Raw genomic sequence first — 21,424 nt, forward strand, 5'->3', positions numbered from 1 at the left:
ACACATTGTGTGTACTTTAATATGTTATTTAATTCTCAGATCAACCTCAGACGTATGTGGGGGGACAGAATATTAACATAAATAAGAATAGAAAGAACAGAATAAAGATTAAGAAGAGAGAAAAAATGCATGAATTAGAGATCTGCTCTTTTCCTTTATTAGATTGCAAAATTGTTATAATTTATAATTTTTAAATTTACTTTTATATTTACTTACAACTCCCTAAAATGGGCAGGATAAGTATAATTTTATAAAATTTTACAGGGCACCTGGGTGGCTCAATTAGTTAAGTGGTTGCCCTTGGCTGAGGTCATGATCCCAGGGTCCTGGGATGGAGCTTGCACTGAGCTCCTTGCTCAGCGGAGAGCCTGCTTCTCTTTCTCTTGCTCTCTTTGCTTGTGCTTTGTCAAATAAATAAAATCTTAGAAAAAATTAATTTTTACGAAGAATAAAAAAAGGTACGTGATTTGCCCAAGATCATACAGCTAAATAAATGCTAAACAGCATAACTAGGAATTATACCTATTTTTATCCCAAGTCCAGTGCTTTTTCCCTTTTATATTGGTACCAACTTCTAGATTTTTGGTATTTAATTGTTAGTACTTGTACTTGCCTATTAAAGCATTAAGTGGTTTTTTAAAAAAAGCAGAATTTTAGAAGCTGAAATGAAGTATGCCTTCATGCTTAAAACTGTGGTTTTAGTTGTTCTCTGCTGATAGATGCTATAAAAAAGCAGCCTGTGATATTTGAAGTTTGTTGCTGGTCTTACTCTAACATTAAGAATGTAAGTCCTTTTATTACATAGTGTCTTTTTTATAGGAACCCATGAGAAACTTTCTTTCTGGCCCTATGAGGAATAATGCCCGCTCTCCCCCCTTACGTGGAATCCGTGCTAACTTAGGGATGTAGGGAATTGTGTAACTGATCATGTATGCTTTTTCGTATTGTCTGTCAGAAAGTCCAGAGTCAAATTTGTGGTTTCTTCTCAGCAAGCGCATAGAATCTCGTGATTGTTACTTTGTGTACTAGCCTAATTACTGACTCCATTTTATGATACTGCCATAGCTTTTCTTTCCTTCTTCCTTCTCACCTGCTTCTGATAAGCCACTTATTTATATTTTCTTACAAGTGCCAATTTGCAGTTGGACTCTTGTTTAGAATAAGAAGTTATATACAAATCAACATATTAAAATTATGCATTAATCAATACCTTAATTATATATAATCACATAATAAATTAACACATATATATATATACATATGTAAACTTATTAAGTAGTATTGGGCACTGTCATCTCAGAGATGAAGAAATGGACTGCACTGGAGACTCAGGTTAAACCGCTTGTTCATCAAATCCCACTTAATAAACTGTGAAGTTCTGCATTTGAATCCAGGTCTGTCTAAATCACAAATACATATTTTTCAAAATACTGTTTCTCTAAATGAGAAGCTAATAGCTGTAGGGAAATACTATAAGTAGCTACCACAAAAGCTGTAGTCTTGTGTTACCTTCCTTGACTTTCCTGATACAATAAGCCGTATCTCCTAAAATAATTTCCCTTATTAGAGAAGTTGTAAGAAGGTGGCTGAGACCAAGGACAAACATCTCTTTTATAAGGAAAAGGCCATATTACACTCCCATAAAAACCAGACTCAAAGCTCCAAATAACAAAGACCACAAAAATTTTTGTGGAATTTTAATCATTAATATGGTCAGTATATTGGTAAAAACTTTTTAGAAACGTTGTACATACACAGAGGTTATTTTCTGTTACTTTATAACATGCAAAAAAATTTTTTTTTCAGGTTCATTTATGTTTATTTAGAGTTTGGAATGAATGTCTCATATAATAAACGAATAAAAAAATCACTTGGAGAACTACAAGTGTTAGAAAAATTAAAATAGCGAGAAATACAAACATCAATCCTGTCATTTTCCTCAAAATCCCCCTTACCCCGGCTTCAGACTTAGGCTGCATGTGACATTTTGACAAAGTGAATTCCACCCTGGCCCAACCTCAGTTGTGTGCCTCCTGTTATCAGGGCAGTATTATTCTCTCGGGTTCCTAAAACCGGGGTCTGCCAAATTAAGTGTCACTTTCTATTGAATATGGGATGTGAGCCACTACCTTCAAAGGGACATTGTGAGAAGAACTCATTTCCCCAGCCTTCCAGGTGATAAGGCTTTTGTTTGTCAGCTTTCAATCTGACATGCAAAATTTTAAAGACATTTTATGATTATCCATTCTAGCTAGTATAATAATAATTTTAACTTTAGGAGAACTTTGCTCTGTCCAAGAGACAAGTTCTTAAAAAACTGCATTTAAAGCATTGGTTAATTGGATCTTTTTAAACTGCATGATGGCATGACAAATTTCACTGAGTTCATTATTTACAGAAATGCTAGTAAAAATTTTTTTAAAGTAAGAATTTTAAATAAAATTATCCCTTTAAAGAAAATTAAAAGTTAGCACAACTATAAAAATTAACTAGGTTAGCGAATCCTAAAATGAAGGGGGAGTAGTGTATTAGTATGAACAAGTATAGTTGATGATAATGGCTTTGCTTGGTTCTAAATCATGGTATTTATTTTAAAACTTAAAGAAATGTTAAGATAGTAGTATTTTTCAAGTATATAAGAAGAGACATTTTAAAAAATTTTGTGGAGAAAAACTGTTCTAGAGAGGTTAAAATGACTTACTGGAGTTTAACTATGGGGTACACAATGTGATTGGACATAATTCAGAAACTTGGGTCTTCACACATTCCAACTCATTCCTTAATCACTAAGCCCTACAATGTCATCTCCTAAATACGTCTTGAAAACTCTATTTCAAAATCCTTATTGCCACTACACCAGTTCAAGGTGACAGTTCAAGGTGTAGTGGCAATAAGGATTGCTTATCATTTCTTATCTGGAATATCTGAATGGGCTTCTTTCTCATAAAATCTATCCTTTATTCTGCTGCCAAAATGTTGGGCACATCTGACCAAGTATCCTTCATGCATCATTCTTCAGGACCTCCCACTGTTAACTCAAGCTTGATCTTTTGGAGTCTGAAATCTTCTGCGGCAAGTACACACTTTTCCAGCCTCTGTTCTTAACTTTATCATACCACCTTACGTCTATTACTCTAGACTTACTTAACTGCTTATAATTCCCTTTACAAACAATACATTTTCATGCCTCTAGGTCTTTTCTCATGCTGTTCTCTTTTCCTCAGATGCTTTTTCATCCACACATTTTTGCCTGGGAAATTTCTGCTTACATGTCAAGATTCAGCTTAGGTGCCATTTCCTTCAGAAATTTGCATTTACCTTCGAAATTCCCTATAATGAAGTTTTCTTTCTCCTCTTTTTCCAAAGAAATATATCTGAAGGGTTGTGGTAATTTCAGGTTCTTTCACTGTTGATTCCTATAAAAAATGATATAATAATTTCAAGTAATTATAACCAAGAACAAAAAAATAGACCCTGTAGCCTGGACCTCTTTAGGATAATATCCATGAAAGATTCTTCTAACATTAACAACAAAGGCAGAAGAATCCTATCTGTTACTTTGCATAATACTATTCTATAACTGTCTCTGTTCAAGCAAGAGAAAAACAATGAGGGCTAAAATACTCAAGATGGACTTCAGCAGTAAACAAAATCTTAAATCAATCCAAAAAGAGAGCTTTAGAACAGTGAAATATTATTTCAAATGTGATCTCGAAGTGTTTTTTAGTAAGACTCGATTTATTTATCTGACACAGGGAGAGAAAGGGCACAGGCAGGGGGAGCAGCAGGCAGAGGGCGAGGGAGAAGCAGACCTCCCCCCAGGCTGGGCAGGGAGCCTGATGTGGGGCTTGATCCCAGGACCCTGGAATTGTGACCTGGGCTGAAGGCAGACACTTAACTGACTGATGCAATGCCTGCAGCTCTGAAGGACAAAGATAAATTAGTTCAGATGAGGTAGGAAAGTATCAAGGAGAATTTCATTTGTGCTCTACCACAGCAATGAGAAGATCTGGATAGACCGTGAGCATGAGCAAAAGAAAACAGCATGACAACTAAGCAAAGGCACCATAGCAAGAAATAGAACAAATCCACTAAAGACAAAAAACACCCAGTCTAGAATATGTAATGCAAGGAACAATGTATGAGCTCATAAATGCTTTATTTATATTAAAATTTTTTCTATTTTGAGATAGCTATAGATTTATACACAACTGTACAAAATAATACAGAAAGATCTCTTGTACCCTTTACTCAGTTTCCTCCAATGGTAACTGGTGACATCTTATAAAACAATGTAACTTGACACAGTCGACACATAGAAGAACATTTCCTTCACTGCAACAATTCTTTATTTGCTCTTAACACCACACTGATTTCTCTCCCACCCACCCTCTCTTTGACCTCTGGCAACTGCTAATTGACTTTCCTAATTTCGTTATTTCAAAATGTTATATAAATAGAACCAAATATTATGTAACTTTATATTATATAATTACAATACAATATTATGTATTGGCATTTTTTTGTTTAGCACAATTCCCTGGATACTCATTCAGGCTGTTGCTGTATCAACAGTTTGTTCCTTTTTATTGCAGAGTACTATTCCATTGTATGGATTACCAGTTTAACCACTCACTTGTTGAAGGATATCTGGGTTGATTCCAGTTTTTGGCTATTATAAATAAAGCTGCTAAAAACATCTGTGGACAGGATTTAGTATGAACACAGTTTTTCATTTCTCTAGGACTGATGCCGATGACTGTATTACTGTTTTATCACAGGGGCAGTATCATTGTACTTTCCCACTGGTAGTAGATGAGTGATCCAGTTTCTCCACATCTTGTAGTCATTTGATATTGTCAATTATTTTATTTTAGTCATTTGATGGGTTTGTTAATTGGCACTGTCCTATGATTAATGGTGTTGAGCATCTTTTCATGTGGTTGTTGGCTACTTGTTTATATCCTTTGGGAAAATGTCTATTCAAGTCCTTCACCTAGTTTTTAACTGGGTTGTCTTAAGTCTTTAAGTTCCAGTTAAACATATAGTGTAGTATTAGTTTCAGGGGTACAATATAGTGATTCAACACTTCCATACATTACCTGGTGGTCATCACAACAAGTGTACTCCTTAGTCCCATCACCTATATAGCCCATCCACCCATCCACCCATCCATCCCCCTTCTGCTATCAGTTTGTTCTCTATAGCTAAGAGTCTGATTTATGGTTTGCCTCTCTTTCTTTTTTCTTCTCCATGTTCACCTGTTACATTTTGTTTGTTTCTCAAATTCCACACGTGAGCAAAATCATATGGTATGTGTCTTTCTCCGACTTAATGCTGCTTAGCATAATACTCTTTAGCTCCATCCACGTCATTTTAAATGACAGGATTTCATTCTTTATGGCTGAGTAATATTTGCCCACGATATGCTTTCCTGCTTTGTTGAAGATTAACCAATTAATCTTCAATTGACCCTTTAGTTGTGGGTTCATTTCTGAGTTTTCCACCCTGTTCCACTTAACTGTGTGTGCCAGTATCATACTGTTTTGATCACTACAGCTTTATAACATAATTTGAAGTCTGGGATTCTGATGCCTCCAGCTTTTTTCTTTTTCAAGGTTGTTTTGGTAATTCTGTCTTTTATGGTTCCATACAAATTTTAGGATGGTTTGTTCTAGTTCTATGAAAAATGCTGTTGGTATTTTGATAGGGATTGCATTAAATGCGTAGATTGCTTTGGGTTGTATAGACATTTTAACAGTAGTTGTTCTTCTAATCCATGAACATGGAATGTCTTTCCATTTCTCTGTGTCATCTTCAATTTTTCATCAGGGTTTTATAGTTTTCAGAGTACAGATCCTTTACCTTTCGAGTTAGGTTTATTCCTAGATATCTGATTGTTTTTGGGGCATGTGTAAATGGGATTGACTCCTTAATTTCTCTTTCTGCTGCTTTATTATTGGTGTATAGAAATGCAACAGATTTCTGTATACTGATTTTGTATCCTTTGACTTTACTGAATTCGTTTACCAGTTTTAGCAATCTCTTGACAGAGTTTTTTGGGTTTTCTTTTTTTTTTTTTTAAGATTTTATTTACTTGTCAGAGAGAGAGAGCACAAGCAGGCAGAGGCAGAGAGAGAAGCAGGCTCCCTGCTGAGCAAGGAGCCCGATGTGGGGTTTGATACCAGAACCCTGGGATCATGACCTGAGCTGAGGGCAGCAGCTTAACCCACTTAACCCACTGGCATCCCCAGTTTTTTGGGTTTTCTATATAGACTATCATGTCATCTGCAGAAAGTGGAAGTTTAACTCCTTTCTTGCCAATTTAGATGCTTTTTATTTTTTTGTCTGATTGCTATGGCTAGAAGTTTAGTACTATGTTAAATAACAGTGTTGAGAGTAGACATCCTTATCTTGTTCCTATCTGTAGAAGGAATTTATGGCATTTATTATGTTGAGGTATATTCCCTCTAAACCTACTTTGTTGAGGGTTTTTATCAGGAATGTTATACTTTGTCAAAATGCTTTTTCTGTATCTACTGAAATGATCAAATGGTTATTATCCTTTCTTTCATTAATGTGATGTATCACAACTGACTTGTAACCTAGGAATAAATCTCACTTGATTGTGGTGAAAGATTTTTTTTTTTTGGGGGGGGGTGAATGATTTTTTTAACGTATTGCTGGATTTGGCATGCTAATATTTTATTGAGAATTTCTGCATTTATGTTCATCAGGGATATTGGCCCATAGTTCTCTTTTTTACTGGTGACTTGTCTGGTTTTGGTTATCAGGATAATGCTGGACTCATAGTATGAATCTGAAAGTTTTCCTTCCTCTTCTATTTTTTGGAATAGTTTGAGAAGAATAGGTATTAACTCTCCTTGAAATGTCTGGCAGAATTTGCCTATGAAGCCACCTGGTCCTAGACTTTTGTTTGTTAACTACTGGTTCAATTTCTTTGCTGGTTATTGGTCTGTTCATTTTCTATTTCTTCCTGTTTCAGGTTTGGTAATTTATATGTTTCTATGAATTTAACCATTTCTTCCAGGTTGTCCAATTTGTTGGCACTGGGTTCTCTTTCTGTTGTTGAGTTGTAGGAGTTCTTTAGCTTTCTTGATACTAGATAGACCCTTGTAAGGTCTATAATTTGCAAATCTCTTCTACCACTCTGTAGGCTGTCTTTTAAATTTTTTTTAAAAAAGATTTTATTTATTCATTTGACAGACAGAAATCACAAGTAGGCAGAGAGGCAGGCAGATAGAGAGGAAGGGAAGCAGGCTCCCTGCTGAGCAGAGCCCGACATCCCAGGACCCTGAGATCATGACCTGAGCTGAAGACAGAGGCTTTAATCCACTGAGCCACCCAGGCACCCCTGGCTTTTTAATTTTTGATAGGGTCCTTTGATACACCAAAGTTTCTAACTGTAATGAAGTCCAATACATCAATTTTTCATCTATTGCTTATGTTTTTGGTGTCATAAGAAATCATTGCCAAATCCAATACCATGAAGCATTTCCCCTTTCAAGAAATACTTCTAAGAGTTTTATAGTTGTAGCTTTTATATTTAAGTCTGATTTATTTCAGTTAACTTTTGTATATGGTATGAGGTAGAAGTCCAACCTCACTCTTTTACATGCGGCTATCCAGTTGTCCCAGCACCATATGTTGAAGAGACTTATGCAAAAGAAGTAATTATATATGTGTTTTGAAAACAGCTTTTTTTTCTTTTTAAAGGGGGGTCACTTGCCATAACCAATATAGGTCTGTCATAATTTTTACTAGCTATTGCACTGTATGTGCCATTGTGCAGTTATATATACACACAAACATTTTTTCAAGGTAGCAAGCACGGTTACCTTATTTCTTCTTTATTAACATGCATTCCCCTGCCCCACTCTTGTGTTTGTCACAGAAAAGAGCAAAAAGGTCTGAATTTTCCCATGCCTATTAGCAGTAGGGAAATTCCTGCATATGACATGTGAGCTAGCTAACGTCGCCAGCATAATATAATGAATGTGCTGGTATTTAGATTGTTTCCAAAAAAATTTTTTTTTACTATGAACACTGTTGTGAGATATACTGTTATACACTTATCTTTGTACACTAGTCATTATAAATTATTATTCATTTGCACCTAAACTTTGTTAGATGTCTTTACAATTTACATTGCCAATCAACAGTACAGAAGAATGCCCATTCCCTCACATCTTGGAGAACACTAAAGATTATCAAACTTATCTTTGCCAATCTGGTAAGAAATAAAACAAAACAAATCACTAGTATTTCAACTTGCATTTTCTTGATTATTCATATTTATTGGTCATTTGTATTTCTTCTGCTAACTGCCCCTTCATGAACTTTGCCTACTTTTCTATTGAGATGTTAAGTCATTTAAAAAAAGTCACAGCAGTCAAGTTTCCTACAATTTTCTTTTACAGCTTTTGGAACAGGACTACACTGCTTAGCTCAATAATATAAAAACATTCACCTACTTGTTCTTTTCAAATCAGGTATAACTGACATGCAATACTCCATTAGTTTCAGGTATAAAACATAGTGAATTGATGTTTGTATACATTGCAAAATGATCACCACAGTAAATGTGGTCACCATCTTCTACTTTACAAAGTTAATACAATATTACTGACTACATTCCTAATGCTGTACCTCACAACCTAATGACTTATCTTCTCCAAGTCAGTAAGCTGCCCTTCTGTTCAGCTCAGGATTTCCTTTTGTAACTAAAAGTATGTACTTTGTGATCCTATTCTGTTTCTTCCGAACACACCTCTCCTCTGGTAACCAACAATCTGTTCTCTCTATCTATAATTCTTGGTTTTTTTTTTTTTTTTAAAGATTCCACATATAAGTGAAATCCTGCGATATTTGTCTTGCTCTGACTTACTTATATTACTTAGAATAATACCCTCAAGGCCCATCCATGTTGTTGCAAATGTCAAGATTTTCTTATGGCTGAGTAGTACTGGGTATATAAACCACATCTTTTTATCCACATATCTATCAATGGACACTTAAATTGCTTTCATACTTTGGCTTTGTAAATAGTGTTGCAATGAAAAAAGGGGTACATATACCTTTCTGAATTAGTGTTTGTTTTCTTTGATTAGATACCCAGTAACAAAATTGTTGTATCATACTGTAATTCTATTTTTTTTTTTTCCCCCAAGATTTTATTTACTTGGGAGACAGACTGAGTGAGACAGAGAACACAGCTGGGGGAGAGGCAGAAGAGGAAACAAACTCTCCCTGAGCAGGGAGCCTGATGTGGGGCTTAATACCAGTACTCTGGGATCATGACCTAAGCTGAAGGCAGATGCCTAAGAGACCGAGCCATTCAGGCACCCCCTGTAGTTCTATTTTTAATTTTGAGGAGTCCCCATATGGTTTTTCACAGTGGCTGTACCAATTTACAATGCCATCAACAATACAGTGTTCCCTTTTCTCCACATCCTTGCCAGCATTTTGTTATTTCTTGTCATTTTGACATTAGCCCTTCCAACAGGTGTAGGTGCTATCTCATTGTGGTTTTGATTTGCATTGCCCTGATTAGTGATGCTGAGCATCTTCACATGTGCCTGTTTGCCATCTGTAGGTCTTCTTTATGAAAACGTCTATTCAGATCATCTGCCCATGTTTTAATTGAATTGTTTTCCCTATTGAACTGTATAAGCTCTTCATATCTATTTTGGATATTAACCCTTTAGCAGATATATAATTTACAAATATCTTCTTCCATTTTGGAAAGTTGCCCTTCTGTTTGAGGGTTTCCTTTGCTGTACAGAAGCTTTTTAGTTTGATGTAGTCCCATTTGTTTATTTTTGCTTTTGTTCCCTTTGCCTTTGGAGTCAGATAAAAAAAAAAGTCACTAAAACTGACTTCAAGGAACTTATTGTTTAGGTTTTCTTCTTTGGCATTTATGGTTTTAGGTCTTACATTCAAGTCCTGAATCCATTTTCAGTTAATTTTTTGTATATGGTGTAAATAGTGGTCCAATTTCATTCTTTTGTGTGTAGCAGCTGTCCAGCTTTCCCAACACTATTTATTAAACAGACTGCCCTTTCCCCATTGTATAATCTTGCCTCCTTTGTTGAAACTTAACTGACCGTATACGTGTGGATTAATTTCTGGGTTATCTATATCTATAGTTCCATTGATCTACGTGTTTGTTTTAATGAAAATACCACACTGTTTTGATTATTATAGCTTCATAATACTGTTTGAAATCAGGCAGAGTAAAACCTCTGGCTTTGTTCTTCTTTCTTAACATTCCTTTGGCTATTTAGGGTCTTTTGTGGTTCCCTCCACAGAAGTTATAGTATTACTCTAATTCTATAAAACAATGTCATTGGAATTTTGATAGGGATTGCAATGCATCTGTAGATTGCTTTGGGTGTATGAACATTAAACAATATCAATTCCTCTAACCTATGACAAAATATATCTTTCCATTTTTTGTGTTATCTTCAATTTCTTCCATCAATGTCATATAGTTTTCAGGCAATAGATCTTTCACGTCCTTGGTTAAATTTATTCCCTGGCATTTCGTTGTTTTTAATGCAACTGTAAATAGAATTATTTTCTTGATTTCTCATATATTTTTGTTAATGTACAGAAATGCAAGAGAGCTTTGTATATTAATTTTGTATCTTGCAACTCTACTGAATTCACTTATTAGTTCTGATAGTTTTTTGGCAGAGTCTATAGGTTTTCTACATCCAGTATCATGTCATCTGCAAACAATGAAAATGTTACTTCTTCCTTTCCAGTATGGATGCCTGTTATTTCTTTTTCTTGCCTAATTGCTCTGGCTAGGACTTTCAATTCTATGTTGAATAAAAGTGGCAAAAGTAGGCATCCTTCTTTTGTTCTTGATCTTACAGGAAAAGCTTTAGCTTTTCACCACTGAGTAAGATCTTAGCTGGGGCTCTGTCATATACAGCCTTTAATATGTTGAGGTATGTTCCCTCTATACTCATTTTGTTGAGTTTTTTTTTTTAATCATAAATGTATGTTGAATTTTCTCTATATTTTTTATGCATCTACTAGAATATGATTTTCGGCCTTCATTTTGTTGATGTGGTATATATCACCTTGATTGATTTGTATATGCTGACCATACTTGTAACCCTAGAGTAAATCCCACTTGATCATGATGTAAGATCATTTTAATGTAATTCTGAGTTTGGGGCATTAGTATTTTGTTGATTTTTGCATGTATTTTCATCAGGGATATTGGCCTGTCATTTCCTTTCCCTTCTTTTCCTCCCTCCCTCCTCCTTTCCCTCTGTTTCTTCTTGGTGTTCTTCTTTGCTTTTGGTATAAGGGTAATGCTGGCCTTGCAAATTCAGTGTGGGAGCATTCCCTCCTCTTCAAAATCTTGGAGGACTTTGAGAAGTATAGGCACTAAAAGTTCTTTGAGTGTTTGGTAGAATTCACCAGTGAACCTGTCCTGTTCTGGACAGCTTGTTAGGAGGTTTCTGATTACTGGTTCAGTCTCCCACAGTATCTAAGGTATGCCTGCATTCTTGGTTGGAAGTTGTTTTCCTTTCATCATTTTGAATATGTCATGTCACTCCCTTCTGGCCTGCAGTTTCTGCCATGAAATCTCCTAATAGCCTTATGGGACTTCCCTTTTTTTTTTTTTTTTTTAAAGATTTTATTTATTTATTTGACAGGCAGAGATCACAAGTAGGTAGAGAGGCAGGCGGAGAGAGAGAGAGAGAGAGAGAGAGAGAGGAGGAAGCAGGCTCCCCACTGAGCAGAGAGCCCGACGTGGGGCTCGATCCCAGTACCCTGGGACATTTGGCTTAGAAAATGCAAAGGGGCTGATATCTAAGGGACCCAAAGTGCTTTAAAAGGGGCATCTCAGTTTCCTATAGCACTTTGGGTCCCTTAGATATCAGCCCCTTTGCATTTTCTAAGCCAAATGTTTTGGGGCTCATCTTTCTGGTTCAGAGGGTGCTGCGAGACACCATCCCCTCACTCTTCCAGGAGAATTACTGGACTGTTGTGGCACAGTGCTGGGTGTCACAGTGCTGGGGTGGGGTTTCTGGTAAGACCATCTGACTCTCCTACGTATCTTTTTCCCTTCTGTTGTGGAGAAACAGTTCATCTAGTTTTTAGATCTTTTTCAGAGGGAAATAATCCATATGTAGCTGTAGATTTGATGTATCTGTGGGACAGGGTGAGTTCAAGATCTTCCTATGCTGCCATCTTGCAGAAAAGCCCCACATTTCCTCAAGTATTTCCATTGTTTGACTTTTGACATTATCTGTGATTCCTCTGGAATTTATTCTGCGATAGGAACTGATATATACACCCAGCACAGTCAGTCACACCATTAGTTACAAAGATGTAGTAAATGCCCATTATGTGTCAGACACCATGTTAGGCCTTGGGGCTTCATGGGTCTCTATTCCTGTTGGGTACATGGGCATTCAACAAGCTATTAAAAATAATAATCTAAGCATGAAAATATTGGGAAGAAGTTCAAGGAGCTTTGGGAGCATATAAAGGGTTTCCAACTCACTTAGCAGCTTAGACAAGGCTTTCCTGAAAAAAAAAATACCATTTAAACTGAGATCTAAAGTTTGAACCAAAGTTAAGAAAATAAGAAGTGGGAATAAACATTCCAAACAGGAAACATGTATAAACGTCTGAAGGTGCTAGAGAGCATGGTGCTCTGTGGCTGGGGTGTAGACAGCAATAATAATAAATATAAAGCAAATATAGCAGAGTTTTAGGAGATTTGAATAGATTAACTAATACGATCCTCAAAACAACCTACTGAGGTAGATTACTATTAATCCTTTTTTTTCTTTTCTTCAAGATTTTATTTTAAGTAATCTCTACACCTAAGATGGGGGTTGATCTCAACAGATCAAGAGCTGCACATTACCGACTGAGCCGGCCAGGCACCCCTATTATTCTCATTTTATAATGAAGAACCTTTTTATGCAAAGAGAATTACACTAATTTTATGCAAGGAGAAGTATACTAATTTACCTGGAGCTACACAGCTATTAAGAGATGTTGGCAGTTGGTCTTTCTGAGTCAGGTTTTTTTTTTTTTTGATGATTCATTAGTTACATGTAACACCACATCTCCAAATGTGCTCTCAATACCCATCACCCAGTTACCCCATTCCCTCCACTTCCTCCCTTCTGTAACCCTCAATGTTTCCCAGAGTCCAGGGTCTCTCATGGTTTGTCTCCCTCTTTGATTTTTTTCCATTCAGTTTTCCCTCCCTTCCCCTGTGGTCCTCCATGCTATTCTTTATGTTCCACATAGAAATGAAATCATGTAATTGTCTTTCTCTGCTTGACTTATTTCACTTAGCATAATCCCCTCCAGTTCCACCCATGTCGATGAAAATGATGGGTATTCATCCTTTCTGATGGTTGAGTAATATTCCATAGTATATATGGTGCACATCTTCTTTATCCATTCATTTGCTGAAGGACATTTTGGCCTCTTCCACGTTTTGGCTATTGTTATATCATATTTGTGCTTTTAGGTCACCCTGGCTATAATATGAAAGTGAATTAGAAAATACAGGAGTGGATCCAGAGAGATCAGTTAAGAGGCCACTGCAGTAAATGAAATGAGAAGTGATGGTAGTCTGATAAAATGATAGTCACGGAAAAAGAACAACAACAACAACAAATCTGAGACACATTCAAGAGGCAGAACAGACAGTACCTAGTGACTAATTGGATATGAGAAGTAAGGAGATTACTCCCTTTTTTCTGGATTACTGAAAAGTAATTTGGTAATTTTTTCCTACTGATTTAAAATGATATCTGTATTATATGCTATTGTTCATATGTATTTGGGTTTATTTTATTTGAGTATTCTATTGCTCACTATACCATTTCATTACCCCTCTCATTACTTGCATTTTCTAGACTATTCTTGGCTATTCTCTCGTGTTTATCTTCCAGATGAAGTTTAAAAGCATTTTGGCAAGTCTCTGTACACCTCTTACCTCTCAAACACTACCACCAAAGAAGAAACCATCCAACTCCTCCCCGCAAACCTCAAAATACAACCAAACAAAACCAAAATCAGGTACTCAGGTGTTGAGTTCTGATGTAGACTGTACTGAATTCATAGATTAATTTACTGCGGATTGATCACTTCACAAGGCTCACTAGTCCTACCCAAGAATAAAGCCTACCTTTATTTCAATCTTCTCTTATTTCCTCAATTAAAATTTATTGTTTATAGTTTTCTTTATTTAGATTCTTTTAATTTTTTGTTTGTTTCTGAACTTTTCTATTTGTGCATAGTTGACATACAATGTTACTTTAGTTTTAGGTGCACAACAGTGATTCAACATCTCTGTGTGTGAGCTGTGCTCACAACTGTAGCTCCCACCTGTCATTGAACAACACTATTACAATACCACTGACAATATTCCCTATGCTGCACATTTTATTCCCTAGATCTTTAAAATATTAATCTATTTTTCATGTATCTTAAAAACTAGTTAATTATTAAATGGTCAGTGTCATTAATATAAGCTGTATCGAAATGCACTGTAGTTCATGCTTTTGGTATATAGTATGGCATTTATTTTAAAAGGTAAACTTTTATACTTTATTACCTGTATTGGTTTACCTAAAATATTTGCTTTTGGAACTTACTTACCATGTTTATTAAAAGTCAATGTAAACCTATTGGCCAATTAAAATGTGGTAACTGCCTTCTGATTTCCCACAGGATAAAATGACAAAAAAGGTTTTCCCCAAAAAGCAAATAGCTGGACAAAATGGTCATAACACAACTATTTAGCACTGCGGAATCCAACCAAAGGCACATAATAAAGTGAGAAGCGTTTTTCAAATTAACTATTAAACTTTGGGCAGCAAACGTCTATGGCCTTCTTGCCTTTTCTATTCTACCCTATGGGAGTTCTACCAGAGAGTGTCAGGCTGTCCAAAACCAGTTTCCCTGTTGCTGATGGAGGGAGTTTGCAGGTGATCTTGGTGGCTCCTTTAAGCGAGACTGTAGTCCTCTTTGGAGCAAGCAATGGACTCAGATGGTCAGGTACTTGAAAGTCTGAGGAGCCGAGACAACCAGAAGGACTTGCTGTGCTCTCCTTGTACCCTAGGTTGTGCTCCACATTTAGCAGAGACCACACCAGCTCGAGCTGCCCACAAATCCTTGGCTCAAAGAGCTGACATAGGTGTGTGTACTGGCAGGCTTAAAAAGAGCTTACATGTGAATGTACTTCCAACCTTACACAAACACATTGGCGGGGGGAAGGGAGGACACACCTTATTATCTCTGTGGTCTTAGTACAGTCTCTGGCTGGACACTTAAAACTGTGCGACACAGTAGTGACTCCTAGGAAGCCAGGCTAAAAGTAAAAATCAAATAGATTTCCTGTGCAGTAATTCTTCCCTTGAGGGAAAAGAGTCCATTTATAATAGTAAAAAAGTAATGTCACTAGGGATGCCCTTAAGAAACAAATTTCAGATAAATGAAAATATTAAATGTAAAAATCCAAAAGCACAACTAAAGGAGAGGATAATACAGGTTAGTATTTATAACTGATTTTGATTTAAAAAAATAAAAGAGGTTAGATAAATAAAATTAAAAGACAAATAAATATGACCATGTAAAAAATAACATTTATAACCAAAATGTCATAAACAAAACCAAATCTGACAAATATTTCAATAATTTTGAAAAAATTTTTAAAAGTACTCTTAAAAGTAAATATAAAGAGAAATCTAAAGAAATTCCCAAAGAACAGAAAATCTGTAAGAAATATCTTGAAAAAGAGTAACTGAGATACCTTTTCCCCTATCTAACTGGCACTACTTAAAAAAAACAGAACAAAAACAGATACCAATTCTGGAGACACTGCTCACAGGGGGGCATGTTTACTCAGTGGTGGTTAGGACTGTAAACTGTTATAACCTTTCTAGAAGGCAGTATGACCATATGAATCTAAAGTCTTAAAAGTATCCACATCTTGGGCACCTGGGTGGCTCAGTGGGTTAAGCCACTGCCTTCGGCTCAGGTCATGATCTCAGGGTCCTGGGATCGAGTCCCGCATTGGGCTCTCTGCTTGGCAGGGAGCCTACTTCCCTCTCTCTCTCTCTCTCTGCCTGCCCCTCCGTCTACTTGTGATCTCTCTCTATCAAATAAATAAATAAAATCTTAAAAAAAAAAAGTATCCACGTTTTTTGACCCAACGATCTCACCTTTAGAACACTGTCCAAAATTCACACGTTTAACTATTTACTGGTTAAATAGTTAAATAAACTATTTATTTGTTGATTCTAACAGCAAAGATTTGGAAATAATCTTAATGATCAATAATAAAAATGTCATATTCATATAATTAAATACTTGTTCATTCATTTAAAAATATTTATTGAACATTTAGAGCATGCTTTGGTGCTTTCCCAGACTATATAGATACAACTCATGCAGTAAAGAATTTACCATACCCAGATAGAGGTCTGGCTTTTGTCCTGGGCTGCTGGGAGGTCATCTCTATGGTTAAGTGTCTTGTTTGCTTGAGGGCCTTGGGCCATACCAGACTAACCATGAGGTTTAAGGTGGTGGCTTGGGTCATGGAGGATAGCACCACCTCCAGAATGGCTAGACACGGGGGTCAGCAACATGGGTATCCAAACAAATTTATATAGCTGACCCCAAGAAAATCTCTGGACATTAGGGCCCTGATTGGACCCCCTCCATGTGTACTGTTATATATCTTGTAGGGACAGTTAGTGCTATCCATGATCCCCGTGGTGGGGACAACTGGAACCTATGCTTGTGGAACTTTCTGGACCTCTGCCTCATGTGTGTCTTGCATGGGCTGATTTTAATCTGTATCTGCTCACTGTAAGAAACGGCCCATGAACCTAACAATTTTCAGTTAGCTTTTTGAGTCCTTCCAGTGAATAATGGAACCCAAGGGTGGTCTCAGGGTCCCCTGAACTTGCAGCTGCTACCAAAAGTAAGTGGTCTCATCTGTACCCCAATGTTCATAGCAGCAATGGTCACAGTCGCCAAACTGTGGAAAGAACTAAGATGCCCTTCAACGGATGAATGGATAAGGAAGATGTGGTCCATACACACTATGGAGTATTATGTCTCCATGAGAAAGGATGAATACCCAACTTTTGTATCAACATGGATGGGACTGAAGGAGTTTATGCTGAGTGAAATAAGTCAAGCAGAGAGAGTCAATTATATGGTTTCACTTATTTGTGGAGCCTAAGAAATAACATAGAGGACATGGGGAGATGGAGAGAAGGGGGACTTGAGGGAAACTGGAGGGGGAGACGAACCATGAGAGACTATGGACTCTGAAAAACAAACTGAGGGTTTTGAAGGGGCGGTGGGTGGGAGGCTGGGTGAGCCTGGTGGTGGATATTAGGGAGGGCACGTATTGCATGGAGCACTGGGTATGGTGCATAAACAATGAATTCTGTTACAATGAAAAGAAATTAAAAAAAAAAGTAAGTGGTCTTGTGGACTGCTCCCTAACTTCAAACAACTGTAAAGAGAGGAATGATGCTTACAGTTCAGAGGAGGACACAGACAATTATATTAATGTGTGAGAGGTGTTATGATGGTGGACATACAGGGTATGATGGGAACACACAGGATATATACATCTAGGAATAGGGAATACCATTCAAGGAATCAGATGTGGGTAAAGGAAGTCCAGCACAGGATTGCTCAAAGGGATGAAATGTAAGAAAGAATTGTGATTTTAATAATTTGCAAAATTTGAAGCAGACATGCTCTAAAAAGATGAAATAATTTGGAAATTTAAGAAAATCTCATGGAAAGCATGCTGTGGAATTAGAACTGTCTGCAAGATTATCAACAGAAAATTTACTGATATACATTAGTGGTGGGAATGAAAATTGTTTCATTTTCTATAGGAGATACTTGCCAAATTTGTCAAAATTTATCAACAACCTTAGAAATATCATACCTTTTGACCTAGCAATCACATTTCTGGGAAGTTATCCCTCAGATATATTCACATATATATATAAAAAGATCCATTACAGGATTATTAACTGTAGCATTATTTGCATTATCAAGGGGCTGGATATACATTAAGATTGGATATACTGTTTTTAAAGAGGGGAATGGTTACATAAACTAGTACATCATACAAGAAAGCACTATGGCACTGTTAAAAAGGAGATATTCAGACGTATTGAGGAAAAAACGGGAGAGTATGAAACAACATACTGGGCTACTCCTTGCAGAAAAGTAGAAAAAAGTACACATGGATGTATTTAGTTACTTCTTTACAGATACACTTATACACACATGAGGTATCTCCAGGCAAATACATAGGACACTTAAAGCACTCATTGCCAGGGAGAACTAGGTGACTGGGATGAAAATGCTGCCCTCTGCACATATTCTTTTTGAATCTTTTGAAGTTTGGACCATGTGAATGTAGCAAATCTATTCAAAATATTTAGAAAAATGAAGTTACTGATAATTTTCCCAACGATGTGAGAATATTTATTTGACAAACAGAAGAGAGAAACTACTGTAAATATCATCTGTCTGGAAATACTCAGTTTATTTGCACATACCTGGCATTCTGTTTCATTAGCTGTTGTTGTCTTCAAGTCATCTTGTTTACTTATGATCTTCTGTAGCTAAAAAGATAGCAAACGTGAATTCAGCTGTGTGACTACTGGACTAAGAAACAGATGCTAAGTTTTCATTATAAAATATATACTAATTGTTAAGTAGCAACCTAAATTCTGCATTATAGCTAATATTGTACTTTTTCTTAAATCATATAAGAATTAAAGGAGTACTTACATTCTTAAAATTTGAATCAATTTCTTCCTCTTAAGAAAGCTGGTTTACGTAATACATATTCCAAAGACATTACTCTATAAAAACTTCAAGATTACCATCATTCTTCAAGGGAACTTTGATTCATAATTAAGTTTTTGTATCACTGCTAGTTTACGGCCACATTTTCAAGTATATAGCCCCCCCCCCTTTTTTTAAAGGGGAATGGTAGAGGAAGAGGGAGAATTTTTTTTTTAAGAGAGAGAGAGACAGACAGACACTCTTTAAGCAGGCTCTACACCCAGAGTGGAGCCTGACTTGGGGCTCGAGCTCATAATCTTGAGATCATGTGAGATCCTGACCTCAGAGGAAATCAAGAGTTGGTCACTTAACCAACTGAACCACCCACGTGCCCCTCAAGTATATAGCTCTTCAGAAGCTACTTATACCATATAAAAATGGTCTTCTTCTCCTTATGCATTTGTAAAGCATCAAAATAATTTTTTTAAAATATTTTATTTATTTGAGAGAGTGAGAGAGCTCGAGAGAGCAGAAGCAGGGGGAGGGGCATAGGGAGAGTCAGAGAATCCCAAGCAGAGTCTGAGCTGAGCCATTCAGGTGCCCCAAGCATCAAAATAATTAAAAAACCTACAGTTCTGCCATATATAAAATTTTCAATAGTACCCTGAGACCGAATACATTTAAAAACCTACCTTTCAGAGTCATTTGTACCAATCCTCATGTGGAAAGCAAATTAAAAAAAAAAAAAAGTTTTAAAAAAATTAAATGTAGAAATAATCTGAAACTATGGATTCAAATGAATTAGGAGACAAACCTTCACTCATTTTTTTCTAGGCTACTTCTTTATTAACAGTTTGAAAATTGTTCCAACTAAATTCCAAATTAATTATCTCAAGTTTTGCTGCCTCTATTATGTTTGTTTTAGGTAAGGTTTATCTCTAGTTCTCTTAGTCCCTCAAACTTTTCCACATCTCCCCCACAAATTTTTTAGGGAAAAAGTGTTGAAAAGTTTTACATTTGTTTTATCCTTATTTTTTAAGTTGATAGTCAAATATATAATGCTGAATTCAATACCTTTCTCCCTTTGCTTACTGTGTCTCCTTTAAAAATTTTTACAATGGAAAATTTTAAACATAGCGAAGTAAAGAGAATTCTGTAATAAACCAAACATTCTTTAGCTTCAACTTATCAGTACTCTGCCATTCTGGGTTTATTTATCCTTCTACCTATTCCCAGGTTCCTTGTCAATTGTTATCATTTACAGCACTTTAAAAAAAAAAACCCATTTTATTTATTTGTTTGAAAGAGACAGAGGGAACACATGCAGGGGAGTGGGAGAGGTAGAAGCAGGCTCCTGGCTGAGCAGGGAGCCTGATGCAGGCCCCAATCCCAGACACAGGGACCATGACCTGAGCAGAAGGCAGATGCTTAACAACTGATTCCCACAAGCACCCCTCATTTATGGCTTTTGAGGAAAAATTTATGTACACTAAATGTACAAATCATAGCCACTCAATTTTGACAAATGGATATAACCGAGTAACCCATCCTCCTATCCCAGAATAGAACATTTCTGATTTCTCAGAAAGTTCTTTGTGTTTCTTCCCCACTCAATCCTTCCTCTCTGCATTCCCACAAAGAAAATATGAGATTGAGTTTTTTCTCCCATATTAATGAGTTTCACTTAGTTTAGAAATTCAAATAAATTGCATCAAATGGAATGTATTCTTTTGTGCTGTGGTCACCTTCTACTCTGCATAATGGTTTTGAGATTCATTCATGTTTGTACATAAGTAGTGTGTGTTCTTATTTATTGTTGAGCTGTATCCCACTGTATAAATATATCACTATTTATCCATTCACTTGTTGACAGATGTTTGTACTGTCTCTGGTTTTTGATTAGTGTGAATTAGTGATTAGTGTGAATCAAGCTACCATAAATTTTCTGTTTCTAGCTTTACTAAGGTATTCTTTTTTTTTTTTTTTTTTTAAAGATTTTATTTATTCATTTGACAGAGAGAAATCACAAGTAGATGGAGAGGCAGGCAGAGAGAGAGAGAGAGCGAAGCAGGCTCCCTGTCGAGCAGAGAGCCCGATGCGGGACTCGATCCCAGGACCCTGAGATCATGACCTGAGCCGAAGGCAGCGGCTTAACCCACTGAGCCACCCAGGCGCCCCAGGTATTCTTAATATACAAAATCTTGGACACATGCATACATCTGAGATACATCAAGTTATAAACATACCTATCACTACCAAAAGATTTGTGTGTTTCTTTTTTCCTTTGGTGTAAGAACACTTAGCATGTGATGTACCTTCTTAAGTTTTTTTTTTTTTTTTTAAATTTATTTGACAGACAGAGATCACAAGTAGGCAGAGAGGCAGTAGAGAGAGAGGAAGAAGTAGGCTCCCTGCTGAGCAGAGAGCCCAAAACGGGGCTTGATCCCAGGACCCTGAGATCATGATCTGAGCTGAAGACAGAGGCTTTAACCCACTGAGCCACCCAGGCACCCCCCTTCTTAAGTTTTTAAGTGTACAACACCATACTCTTAACTATATGCACTATGTTGTACAG

The 21,424-nt window shown here is 36.5% G+C and overlaps 1 protein-coding gene across 3 annotated transcripts in view; it reads right to left on the minus strand.

Annotated features, from left to right (window-relative positions):
• MICU2 (mitochondrial calcium uptake 2) overlaps positions 1–21,424 on the minus strand; it is a 157,142-nt gene that overhangs the window by 14,444 nt on the left and 121,274 nt on the right. For all 3 annotated transcript variants that reach the window (XM_045072424.1, XM_045072423.1, XM_013046797.2), the window contains 2 exons: positions 18,618–18,683; positions 3,319–3,416 (listed from right to left, as the gene is read on the minus strand). In XM_045072424.1, the coding sequence (XP_044928359.1) occupies positions 3,319–3,416; positions 18,618–18,683 (164 nt within the window). The remainder of the gene's footprint in view (positions 1–3,318; positions 3,417–18,617; positions 18,684–21,424) is intronic.

The sequence above is a fragment of the Mustela putorius genome, unplaced genomic scaffold, assembly GCF_011764305.1.
Source record: "Mustela putorius furo isolate JIRA1106 unplaced genomic scaffold, ASM1176430v1.1 tig00004035_pilon_pilon_pilon, whole genome shotgun sequence".
Classification (NCBI taxonomy): Eukaryota; Metazoa; Chordata; class Mammalia; order Carnivora; family Mustelidae; genus Mustela; species Mustela putorius.